The sequence below is a fragment of the Stenella coeruleoalba genome (genome assembly GCF_951394435.1).
Source record: "Stenella coeruleoalba genome assembly, chromosome: 2".
Taxonomy (NCBI): Eukaryota; Metazoa; Chordata; class Mammalia; order Artiodactyla; family Delphinidae; genus Stenella; species Stenella coeruleoalba.
Genome location: NC_137147.1, coordinates 22,401,880 through 22,413,732, shown reverse-complemented (window position 1 = coordinate 22,413,732; position 11,853 = coordinate 22,401,880). Strand labels below are relative to the sequence as shown.

Sequence of the window (11,853 nt, the reverse complement as noted above, 5' to 3'; positions counted from 1 at the left end):
GCCTCTCCCGTTGCGGAGCACAGGCTCCGGACGCGCAGGCTCAGCGGCCATGGCTCACGGGCCCAGCCACTCCGCGGCATGTGGGATCTTCCCAGACCGGGGCACGAACCCGTGTCCCCTGCATCGGCAGTCGGACTCCCAACCACTGCACCACCAGGGAAGCCCTTGTCACTTGCAGTTTTGACGAATCCATGACAGGTGCCTTGAGTGAGTCACGTCTTTGTGAGTTTAGTTTTACTGCTTTTGTACATCCCATTGCACTTAGCACAGGGTGCACCCTGCAAGGAATAGAAACTCAGTCAGTAGTTGTCAAAGTAATGATTCTTTAAATTTCCATTAAAATTCTGGAATATTATATGACACTACAAATATTAATTACTATGTGTAGGAAATATGAGCAGAAGTCTCAGGTACTAATACTGTGGTTAAGTCACCTGTTTTGGGGAACAAAATGCACATATTTAACCATGTTGCAAATATATTCCTTGTCATTAACAGGCCACTGCCTTCACAAACCATTCTTATCCTTTATATCTTCGCATAGTGGAAAGTGCTTGATATAAATGTTTTCAGATGTTGATGTTTTTATCACACACTATTGTACTACTGATCATGTAACAAATTATACACACACACATATATATACACACAAACACACACACATACATACATACATACAGTGTGTGTTATATGTACTGCTTTAACCAACTTCCTTGAAAGTTTTTTTATTGCACTTAGAAACTTGGGGTATAAATGTAACAAAGTAAAAGTTTGCTCCACAGTCTCTTTAACAGCCCCCCTTTCCATTAATTCTGTGTGCAACTTGTTCATGAATATGGAAAGTATCTGAAGATTTTCTTTTAACTTGTCTTGATTTCCTTGAAGACTCTGGCGCACAGCATGAGATTAAAATAACCTGGCATTGCTGGTGATTTTGCCCACAAATACCAAGGAATAAATATTAGAATGATGGATTCCCTTTCCCTTGTCAACCATGAACATATTCCAGCCAGGGGCAAGGTCTAGAGAGTAAGTTAAAAATAAACAAACAGAACCAAAGAGTAACTTTATTCTTTTTATTCAAAGTTTATTAAAATACAAGAACAAATTTAAAAGCACATGTACCACTCAGCACCAATATAATAACTGATTTCTACTGATAATCTCCAAAGCATTTCTGTTTCTGCAGCTAGGAAGCAGAGATATACACACACACATTCTCACCACATTTACCCAGTACTCATAGCATCATGCCCCGAATATTCTCCTTGCTAGGGAGGCAAAGATGGGCAGAGGCAAACGAATGTGACTATATCCAACCACTAACTGAGTCGATGACTCTTTCGTCAGTAGTTATCATTTGCACACTAGTAACCTCTGCACATCCCAATCTCCCTATTTGGGCACCCGATTACTTGGGCTAGTGATAGAGTCTGGCGATAATGTGACGCAAATTTAAACAAAACTGGCCAACGTTCCCTACCCAATATCTTTTAATTGCTTTGGTTATAAAGTACTGGATACGAATGTCTTCACATCTTCCAATCTTAACACACACAAAAACCACACCGACCAGTGACATGGTCTGGAGAAGTCTTGAAACAATTTTATTTCTTTGCCACTCCCCTCTGTGGTCTTCTTTCATTTACGTGTTCACCTATTTGCTTTTCTGGGGGAAAAGGGGAGTTTTGTGCCAAAATAGTGACTTCATTAAACATCTCCTGGGTCTTCGAAGTCTCTGCAGCAAATAGTAAGTGAACTCCCTGGAGTTCTAGTGCAGCTGCCCAAGATGGGCAGAGAGCCCCAACTTGCACGAGCAGTATTGTTTGGAGATCTGTACATGTTTGCTATTGGTTCAGACTCACCTTGGAACAGAACTGGATCTTAAGTCTGAGACCTTGCTTCTAGTGCTATCCAGAACATAAGGCATCAGGAAGTGGCCCAATGTTTTGCTAAAGTCACTCAATGACACTCATCAGCCCTCCTCCAAAGGTGAGAAGTTTCTTTTCAAATCTTCCAGGATCAGTAGACCAAGCCCTCAGGGCCTAGTTCTTCCCAGTTAGCAACTTCCTGGATCTCCAAGTCCCTGTCCCCCTTCTTTCATTGGGGACCTCAGGACACTACCAAGACAGTGTGGGTCACCAAGCAGAGGTTGGTAATTATGCCCCATCTGGACTTACACAGGAAGACTGGGTTTAGCGTCTATTTTTAAGATAAAGGAAGAAGTACAGAGGAGGTTGTAATATAACTAAAAACACTTTAGCTCTGATTTTTGGCAGTATCATTTTAAAAAAAAACTCCTGGAATTAAAAATCTTATTGTTAATCTCCACTGCTCAGAGACATAACATTGGGTATATTCTGAAAAGCTCTAAGTGCTGGTAAAGGTTTTTATTAATTCTTCAGTGGGACAGAAGTTAGCGTCTACATTTTCCATTTTGCAATGGCCATGTGATTCTAATTAAGCTTATCTTCCAACTATCAATAAGAAATTAGGTAGAATAAAAGTCCATGTTTATCCTCTTATGATTTACAGAACAGGAAGTCCTGCACATCAGTGCGTTCTTCTTGCTGCGGACATGGCCCATAGTGCATGCTGAGGGCACCTTGTATCCAGCTGGGAGTTTTCCAAAAGGCGTAGACATTGCCTTTAACCTACCTCTCTGGTATTTTATGCATCAAGGCAGCACCCGTGCATGACCTCACCATATTTCATAATTTTTATTCAAGAGCCCAAAAAGTGAAATACACTCAGGCAAAATGAAAGACAGCAGGCCTTTCTTCTCTCCTTGATCACAGAATCAGCATTTCCTGGTTAATGGTAGGAGAACTTAACTAAATCAACAGACCATTTCAAAGTTGATGTTACCAAAAATCAGGGGTACATTCTATAAACAAGGCGAAGACAAAGGACCAGAGATCGACAGTCATATGAGTTAAACGACTGTAACTTTAGCTATACAAAGCAAGAACAGCATTACTAACCTGCTTCTGAGGAGGTCAGTTACATTTTAGTATCTGTATCAAACACTTCTACCCTACCATGCAGACATTTCAGTCATGCCCATTCAAGAAAGTCATCCTTGATTCCACTAATGTTTTCTCTAAGCAATAAAATAAAGTAAGTTTTGAATAGTTCCAAGACATAAGTCTTTCAAACACTAAATGTCTGAGTAAATCCAGATGTTATAATAATACCTAAAATTGCTTGGAAACTATTTCTACAATGGACAAGCTAATCCAGTTTAAAAGACTAAACTGATAGCTCCATGTAAACATAGCCTATGGGGTAGGGGGCAAATGTTTAAGTATTAAAAAGAAGAAATCATATATATATGTTTATATATATAAGCTTATAATGTATAAGTTTATATATATATATATATATAACTTATAATTTTTGCCTTGTGAGAATAGGAACTACAATTCTTCAAAGAAACATACCTTATAAAAGATAGGATAGGTAGGGTGGGTATTGACAATCTAATAATTTCTCTGAACATACCAGCTAAACATTGATTCTCCTCTATCTCAAATAATGAGTTCTTGTTAAGTTCATAAAAGATACACCACAGGAAATCATAAAAGTTCATGATGAGATAAATAAGTTACATAATTATAGGCTTATCCTAACTCTGATAACATCAAGCCATTCTACATATTGTAGGATTCCTGAGCTTTGTCAATTTACTTTCTCTTCTGGCCCCCTAAAGCCTTTCTTCCAGTAACTCTTCTATGTTCCACTGAACATATCTTTGTCCCTGATAGTCAGCCTATGCCTCTGTATGTTTACTTCCGCTGCTTCACTTCTCCATTGCCCTATCCTCAGGGAGAAGAATTGCACACACACAACCTTCTCTTTCTTTAAAAATATATCACAGCTGGGTAGTTTTCCCATCATCCTTTTCCCCAGACGACTAGCACTGCCTGCCTTAGCCAAATCTCATCCCCCCACCAGCATCTCTAACATCCTGTTCCCTTATTGTACATGTAGAACAAAGGGGAATTTTAAGGACAACAGTGTGAGTGGGCTGCCACCAATTCTTCATTTTTCTTCTCCTGGGTACCACATAAATCTCAACACCATTTTGAAGATAAAAATCAGTGGGGTCCGCCGATAAGCCTTGAGTCACAGAGTTTAACTACTGAGGACTCAGAAATAATCTATTCTCAATGTGATTTTCCAGAAATTCATTAGATAATGTCACATTTTCAAAATTTGTTCCTTTGTGGGCGCATTTTGTAGAATTTAGAACAGTGGGAAACTTAAATGTTGCAGTTAAAAATAATCAGTTAAAATGGTGCTTTAATATCTAAACAATAAACTATGTAGTGATATGACTATTATGTTGCTCCATTAAAAAAAAATAGACTTTTGGTTCTTGTACACTCAGTTCCCACTTTTTTCTCATTTCAGGCAACTAGTTCAGGAAGGTAGTTTCAATTTTAGATATCTTTTTCTATTAGTTTTATTTTATGATTCAATTATTAATGGGATGGTCATAGGAACCTTTGATTGTACATATAAATATGGCCATATACTGTGATTTGATAACATCCTCAAATTTACAATAAAAAAATTAAGATACAAAATTGGTTGGTCTATTCTTTTGGAGGTTAGGATATTAGTTATTACTTATATTAGTTATGAGTAAAACTATAGTATCTTCATTTTAAAGAGAAATATGGTACATATTAAAATAGCATTATAAAAATGTACTATAGAGGCCTTAGATTACTATACCTCAGCTAAGAGGAACAAAGGAAAACCCAAGTCCAAATTCAAATATTAATGGGAATTCCATGGTACTGAGAATTGCCTTATAGCAAAGCCTCCAAAATGACTGATGGGAATTGTCTCAAACTTACTCTTCTTCCATTTTGCTCCTGAAGAAACCTTGTTTGTTTTCACCTATCATTCATTATAGTTCACCTACTTTGGGAGAAAAACAGTGCTGCAGCTGAATGGCCAGGGAACCTACATCCCACAGCAGCTGAGAATGTGTATATATAAAATATATACTGCTGAGCTCAGCATTCAGAGAACACTGCCATAGAGACCGAGACCAAGAAGGAGTGGGACCAGAGCAAAATCGTAGGGATGGAGAAGGACAGACCAGCACCACTGGACCCACTGGTTTTACCTTTCATCAGCATCATGGGGTATAATTCACCTACTGAAAATGTACACACCACAAACATGTTTCAAAAAGTAATACAAATATTAAAGCGTCTCTTCCGTCTCAATCTCTCCTTCTCCTCAATCTAGGAGTATATGATAAATACATTGATTTCATACGTATATTCTTGATGCTATTTTAGTGGAGTTTCTTCTTTTTCTAGCTTTGTGTATGTTTCCATGTTTCTGTGACTAACAAATTAGTCCCACTCTCTACAGTTGCAAGGTGAAGCACTATGAAGTCTCCTAATCTTTCTGCCGCCTCCTTTTCCTAGCTTGTCAATTCGATTTTCTTCTAGCACTTTCCCCACCTGCCTAGAAAGTAACCATCAGAGATCAGATGATCATTCTAACCCTCCAGGTAGGGACCATTCTTGGTATCTGCAAATATAGCTGCGAGTTCTGGGATATTTAGACTGGCATAGAGCACCACATGGCTAGAAACTAGAAGATCAGAGACTACTGTGACATGTTAAACACCAAGGTCCTAACCACACGGCCTGGGCTTGAAGATTCATTATAAGTAAACATTTGGGAATTATCCAGTTGGGCTCTATCCATGCTGAAGAAAGCCTAAGCAACACCCCATATAGTAACAAGGATGGTAGTTATTCAGGTAGGTCTTTTCTTCAGGTCCCAAGGCATGAATCAGAGGTATCACTTCTTTTTCAGGGCAGAAAGGAACACATGCTGAAACAAGGTTTCTTCCTCTCCATCTTGGGATCTTTTCATTCAGGGCTTTTCACCAGGAAGAGAAGTAACGGGGCTACTATTTAGCCAAAAGCCATTTAAGTGGTGAAAGTAGTATCGAGATGTTAGAGGTTTATGTTCTTCTGACACGTAAATTCCTGTCTTTCAGTGAGACAATGGGACTCAGTTGAAATAGTGGATTCAGTTCTTAGTTTCCTTGTCTTTACATAACTTAAAAAAAAAAATCTCTATTACAATCATACCTTTAACCAGCTAATCTAGCTTTCATCTCTTGCTGAAATTCTTCTCCAGCCAACGCCGGACTTCTTGAAGGTTGTAGTAGAAGGGGCCCTTTCCTCCCAGATAAGCAATTTTCTGTCTCTGCACAATACACACACGTTCAAAGGCTACCCCATAAGCGACATTGGCATTATTGTCCATGCGGTCAGCCACAACTTGGCACTGGGGCGGCAAGGAGAAACGCTCCATTAGCTGGTGGGCTGCTGCACATCGGTCTTCCTGGTTCCGGTGCTTCTTCACCTCAAAAGACAAAGAAGAATCCCCAGGCACCGCCCAACCATCTGAAGGATGAGCCTCATCAATGTAGACCAACAGGAAGTCAGCCACTGATGAGAACTCTTCCACCAGTTTGCTGAAGGCTGGCAGCTGGTTAGTAAAAGGAGGTCAAGTGGCTGAGCCGAAGTTGACCACCAGTGGGCGCTCAGGGCTGGCAAAGTCAAGGAGGTGGCACTCAGCTCCATCAACTGTTTTCTCATGGGCACCATTTCCACTGCTGTCATCTCCTTCAGGATTGGAGACATGCACCACGCTGGAGTTGGGAGCATCTTCACCCAGTTTCACCTGGTGGTGAAAAAAAGAAAGAGGGAGAGAATACCACATTGAACACATTGTCACTTTAATTCACTCTGTATAGAAACAACTGGCTCTAATGAAATGTGGTATTTCCTTCAGAGGATATGGTAAACATATATTGATTTGAGTAAAGAGCCATTGTGGCAGGTAATATAATGAATGGCCCTGAAGAGAATAAAAGTCCTTTTCATTCTGTATAGTCACTAAAGGTAATTATTTTCATGATTGAAGGCGCTGCAGTTAACTCTCTTCATAATTAAGTTGAGACTGGTATTCTTTACTATCCTTATTTTGTGTCAGTGCTTAGCACACAATATACAACAAATGATTAATTGCCTTCATTTTTGTGGGGTTTTTTGTTTTTTGGCCGTGCCCTGCAGCATGCAGGATCTTAGTTCCCCAACCAGGGATCGAACTCGTGCCCCCTGCAATGGAACTGCGGAGGCTTAACCACTGGACCACCAGGGAAGTCCTTGCCTTCATTTTAAAAGTAAAAAGTGAATGGTCCACTTTAAAATAAATTATCAGAATTGTGGGACATAGTACCTCTTTCTGTATTCCCACTTCTGAATTCTAAAGTACTCAGAAAAGACCTTTATTTTCTTGCCTGATACTAAGTCATTTAAGCTCAACCAATGGACAAGGGTACCAGTGGGCTCTATTCCTGCCCAGAACTAGAAAACCGGGGGTCCACCATTTATAAGAAGAGCTACTCCCATTTAATCTCTTCAGTACTTCAGCTTTCCCATCTGTAAAATGGTGATAACAACCCCTATCTTCCTCATACGGTTATAGGAGGATGACACAGGAAAAGAGCTTTGTACACTATAAATCATTGTGGGTGTGTAGTTTGCCATTATAGATGCCGCCCAAAAATGTGAAACAGAATACTATTTTCCTGACCAATTCTCTGTTTAAAAAAATATCTACTGTTAGAAGTGATTTGAGCTCTCCTCAGTGTGACATCCTTCCCAAAGACTTCTATGGCTACTGAATACTTTGGGGTTCTTTTGACTAGAACCTCGCCATTTCCATTAAACAAACAAATGAGTGAACAAAAACATAAAATTTTACTTTCTGCAGAATTCTACTTTTAATTTCTCATATTACATGTGTTTTTTGTTGGTTTCACTTTTTTAATCTAAGAAGTCACAAACCATTTACTTTTCTACCACACATTTTATTATCAAGTTCCTCTGAATTATAAAATACTCAGGCAGAAGAGGTATAGAGGAAAATTGTTCCAGGTACCCTCTTTGCACGTAGTTTAAATTGTTGAACACAGACTGAAAGAAAGTTTGCTGGTCTTTGAATCTGTAAACTGATAATAAAAAGCAGGCAACATAAAAGAGCCAATTACTTCAGTTTGAATTAATACAATTGGATCTTCCCCTAGAATGCTTTAATCAAAGCCAGTAACATTGGGGACAACTTACAACAGTATAGTTGATTTTTATACACTATCCTTAACATTATAAAACACTTCCAACTGGATCGACTTTTTCCCCTCATATAAATACCACCACATATAACATTGCTGTTAATTGAAGTCACTTAGAAGTGAATTGTTAAAAACTCAACAATCCGAACTGATAAAAAAAAAAAAAGCACTCAAGGGCTTTTATTCAGAAGCTTCTATCTGATGTTAATGCATAACTCATTTTAACTGCAGAGGAAGAGGTAAAGAAGCCCTTTCTCTCCCTTGTGAAAAATCCTAGCAGGGCAGGTCTGAAACAAGTACTGTTAGTTTTCTAAAAGAAATCTTAGAATAACAAATTTCTTTCTTAGAAAAGGAAGCTGTTGGTGTGGTTTAAATAAGTTCATTTGTTTTCAGTCACTATCAGGAAGAAAGTTGTTTTATTTGTATTTTCTTGGTTAATTTGCAAGTGACACTAGGTGAAGAAACCGAATAAGCCACTTTTAGCTGGACTGTTTTATATGAGCTAGACTTGTCTCTGAGGTTTTAAAATATACTTAAAATTTAAAGATATATACATTTTAAAGGTATTATAAACTTTTAAATCTATGGGTTCTTTTTGTACTTCTTTGTAGATTTAGGTAATAGGTAGCGTTACCATCACCTTCTCGTTAGATGTTTCCCACGTCAAATAGCAATAATGATTCTAGGACGGCTGCTTTTAACAATATCGTTGTGCTGTGTTTTGCAACACACTGTGATATAACGATCTGAATGCATTCAGATCAGTCTGAATCCATTAGTTGTTTTAGCAACTTCTCATTAAGTGAGCAACCCATACACAGGAGAAAAATCATCTCTGGACTACAGACTTGGAGGTTCTTGGTAGGTAAAAACATCCACCTGCATTTCTGAGTCATTTTTAAGAATTCTGAGCAACTGTGCTGCCTTGTTAAATGGGCCTCTGTCGCCCCTGACTCTCACCCAAGCTGAACTGTTGATCCTTGCATTATTCCTGATTATTCAACTGAGTAATCTAATCTGACTTCAGTCACAGGTGACACTCTTGTTACCTGTAATTAATTTTCTTGGAAAGGTAAAGCACCTTCTCCTTCTCCTTAGTGACAATGTATCATCCAGCCACATAATTCTTTTCAAAATACAAACAGACTAGTTCAACTTAGAAAACTTAGAACAAGTACAACATCTTAACTTTAAAATCAAAAGTGAGGAAAGTTACCAAGTACGTAATGCTCTTTGGTATTTGGGGGAGGGGGGTGGTGGGAGGTGTTGGTATTTTGTTAAGCTGGGGGAAAATTTATACATACACTTTAAAATTTTTTATTACATACATTATTGTTACTATTAATTGTTGCTATAATCCTAGGTAGAGGTCAGTGAAGAATTTTAGGCTTAATAATAACCTTAACCTACACTGAACACAATCACATTTGGGTGATGGATGAGCTAACTGAGGCAGCTTATTTAGAAGAGCGAATCCTGGATCCCACTGTAGAGTACCGCCACGATCGACACCTAATGCTGTTGATCTGTTCTTGATTATCTCAGCTGGTCAGTGCGTAAAATGAAAGTAACCAAATCCTCTTCATTTTGTTGAGCAGCCGTAGGACTTGACTGCAGGTTAGAATGTCATAAACAGAATTATCCTTTTAATGAGCATGACTAGGTAAGAGAAAATGCACAGGTAAGAACAGTGCTATTAATAAAACTACAAGGGAAAAACACACACCCATTTTTTGGAAGTCCAGATGTGAGTAGACCAGTAGTCTGCTTTTATAAGTGTCACAGACTAATCATAAAATTTGTCCATCTTTGCTAAAAACTGCTGATAGAGGACAATTTAGCAACAATAAAGAAAAAAAAACTTTAACAATTAAAAAAGTGAAAGTCTGTCTTAAACTGAAAAAAAAGAATCTTTTAGAAGGACATTATTGTTCATTTCTCGTCTTCCTATTCGGTCACCATGAAAATTAAATACGTATTGTGACCAAAGTTACAAATGGAGAGTTTCTTGGTTTGCTTGGCTTTTCACCCTGCTGAGATGGAATGGGAGAACCACCATTGTCTTCAATGATGGAAGATCTTTGCTTTCCTCAGGAGCAAATCATTCCTTGACAAAAAGCCAGAATGATGAAGAAAATAAAGTTGGTCCCATAATAACATTTAGGCTGCAGGAAAGAAGCGCGACAAAAACAGGTTATCCCCTGGTACTCCCAAACTTTGTTTTAATTTCCCACAGTGGCACAGAAAGTCTCCTGGCCACAAGTTACCTATCATCTTAATTTCTCCTTCTTAGAGGGTTTGTGTTTGGTTTTTGTCCTTAATGAGACATATTTGCCAAAGAGGCATTCAAAAGGCATTTTTTACTCTTGCGGAAGAGTAATTAGGTCGGTACCTCTTTCCCTGCCAGCATTAGCCGCTCTAAAGAGAACCCTGCCCAGTATTTAATGCCCAAACACAAGCATCATTTCCACTAATTGGTCTTGAAGTTCCGATGTTCCCAAAGGGTCTCTTTATTTTGCAAGGATCAGAAAGGACATACGTAAAATGTAATATCGTCATCACTGACTTTTCTCTCTCTCATCTGCACTATTACGGTTGTCCTTTCTTATGTTTTTATAATCAACATGAACACAACACCAACAAGGGAGGAAAATAAAGGGTTTGTATTTTTACAACAGAAGACATCTCTGGGCCAAGCTCAAATGTTGTGATAGCCATATTTATAAATATGAACAAGAATGTAAATATATGACATATATTTGATTCCCTTGATGATGGGATTCCTTTTGCTGACAGTTTTCAGTGCATGGGGAAAAGGATAATGCTGCTTTAGCATGTGGACTGTGAAATGCAGGGCAAGGGGAAAAAAAAGAAAGAACCATTCATCAAGGAGAAGCTGGAAATAGAGCATATACTACTAACCTTGTTTTTTTTTTTCTCTTCCACAGCCTGAGAAAGGCTTCTGGACAAAATATCACCTAATCTCATGATAGAAAGCAAAGCAGATGATAAAAATGGGGTAGGTATGTGGCAGAATTATTTTTACACATCCTTTTTGCTCTCCAAAGCCCTGGAATGGCTTTATTAACTGTCAGGAAATTTCAAATTCTTTGACAATAATGACCAGCCTACATCAATGTCCTTACAAATGTGGCCAAACAATTATTAAGCAGCATTTTAACCATTTATATTCAAATTGGCCCAATAAATCAGCGTTGAAGGATAAGCTACCTACTCCTTCCTCTGAGTTCAATTCCCTGTTAGCTATTCTCTTGTTGATTTGTAACTTGAAAAATATAGCTCTAAGCTCTATCACTTCCCAGTGTTTTATCCAAGTGATGGACAAGCTCTGGCTGTAGCCTTCTTTGTGTTCTTTTCGGAATGGTTCTTTCTTAAAAGAGCCATTTTCCATTGTAGAAACGAGTGTCAAAAGGCTGAGGTGAATGAAGAGGAGGAAGAGAATGTTAAAGAGACCCTTTCAAAACCAAAATTATATGTTCAAATGAATATGTTTTCTGTGCCACAGCAATATTGACCATGTAGAAGCTAAACTGCTTGTCAGCATCTATACTGTGTGTTTACTTTTACACTTCATTTAGGTGGGAGCCAGGCTCCCAGACAGAGTAGTTTGTTTACTGGTTGTATTTTTGAGTCTTTGAGCACCAGCACAA

At 38.4% G+C, this 11,853-nt stretch overlaps 1 protein-coding gene across 5 annotated transcripts in view; it reads right to left on the bottom strand.

Annotated features, from left to right (window-relative positions):
• Positions 1-236: 236 nt before the first annotated feature.
• The window catches only part of DIO2 (iodothyronine deiodinase 2), a 253,391-nt gene continuing 241,774 nt past the window's right edge, over positions 237-11,853 (bottom strand). For 4 of the 5 annotated variants that reach the window (XM_079914645.1, XM_079914646.1, XM_079914647.1 and 1 more), the window contains one exon: positions 4,811-6,729. In XM_079914645.1, coding sequence (XP_079770771.1) covers positions 6,154-6,729 — 576 coding nt within the window. In that variant the 3' untranslated portion in view covers positions 4,811-6,153. Of the gene's footprint in view, positions 279-4,810; positions 6,730-11,853 lie in introns of those variants that run through there. The other variant, XM_079914648.1, reaches the window with a different exon arrangement.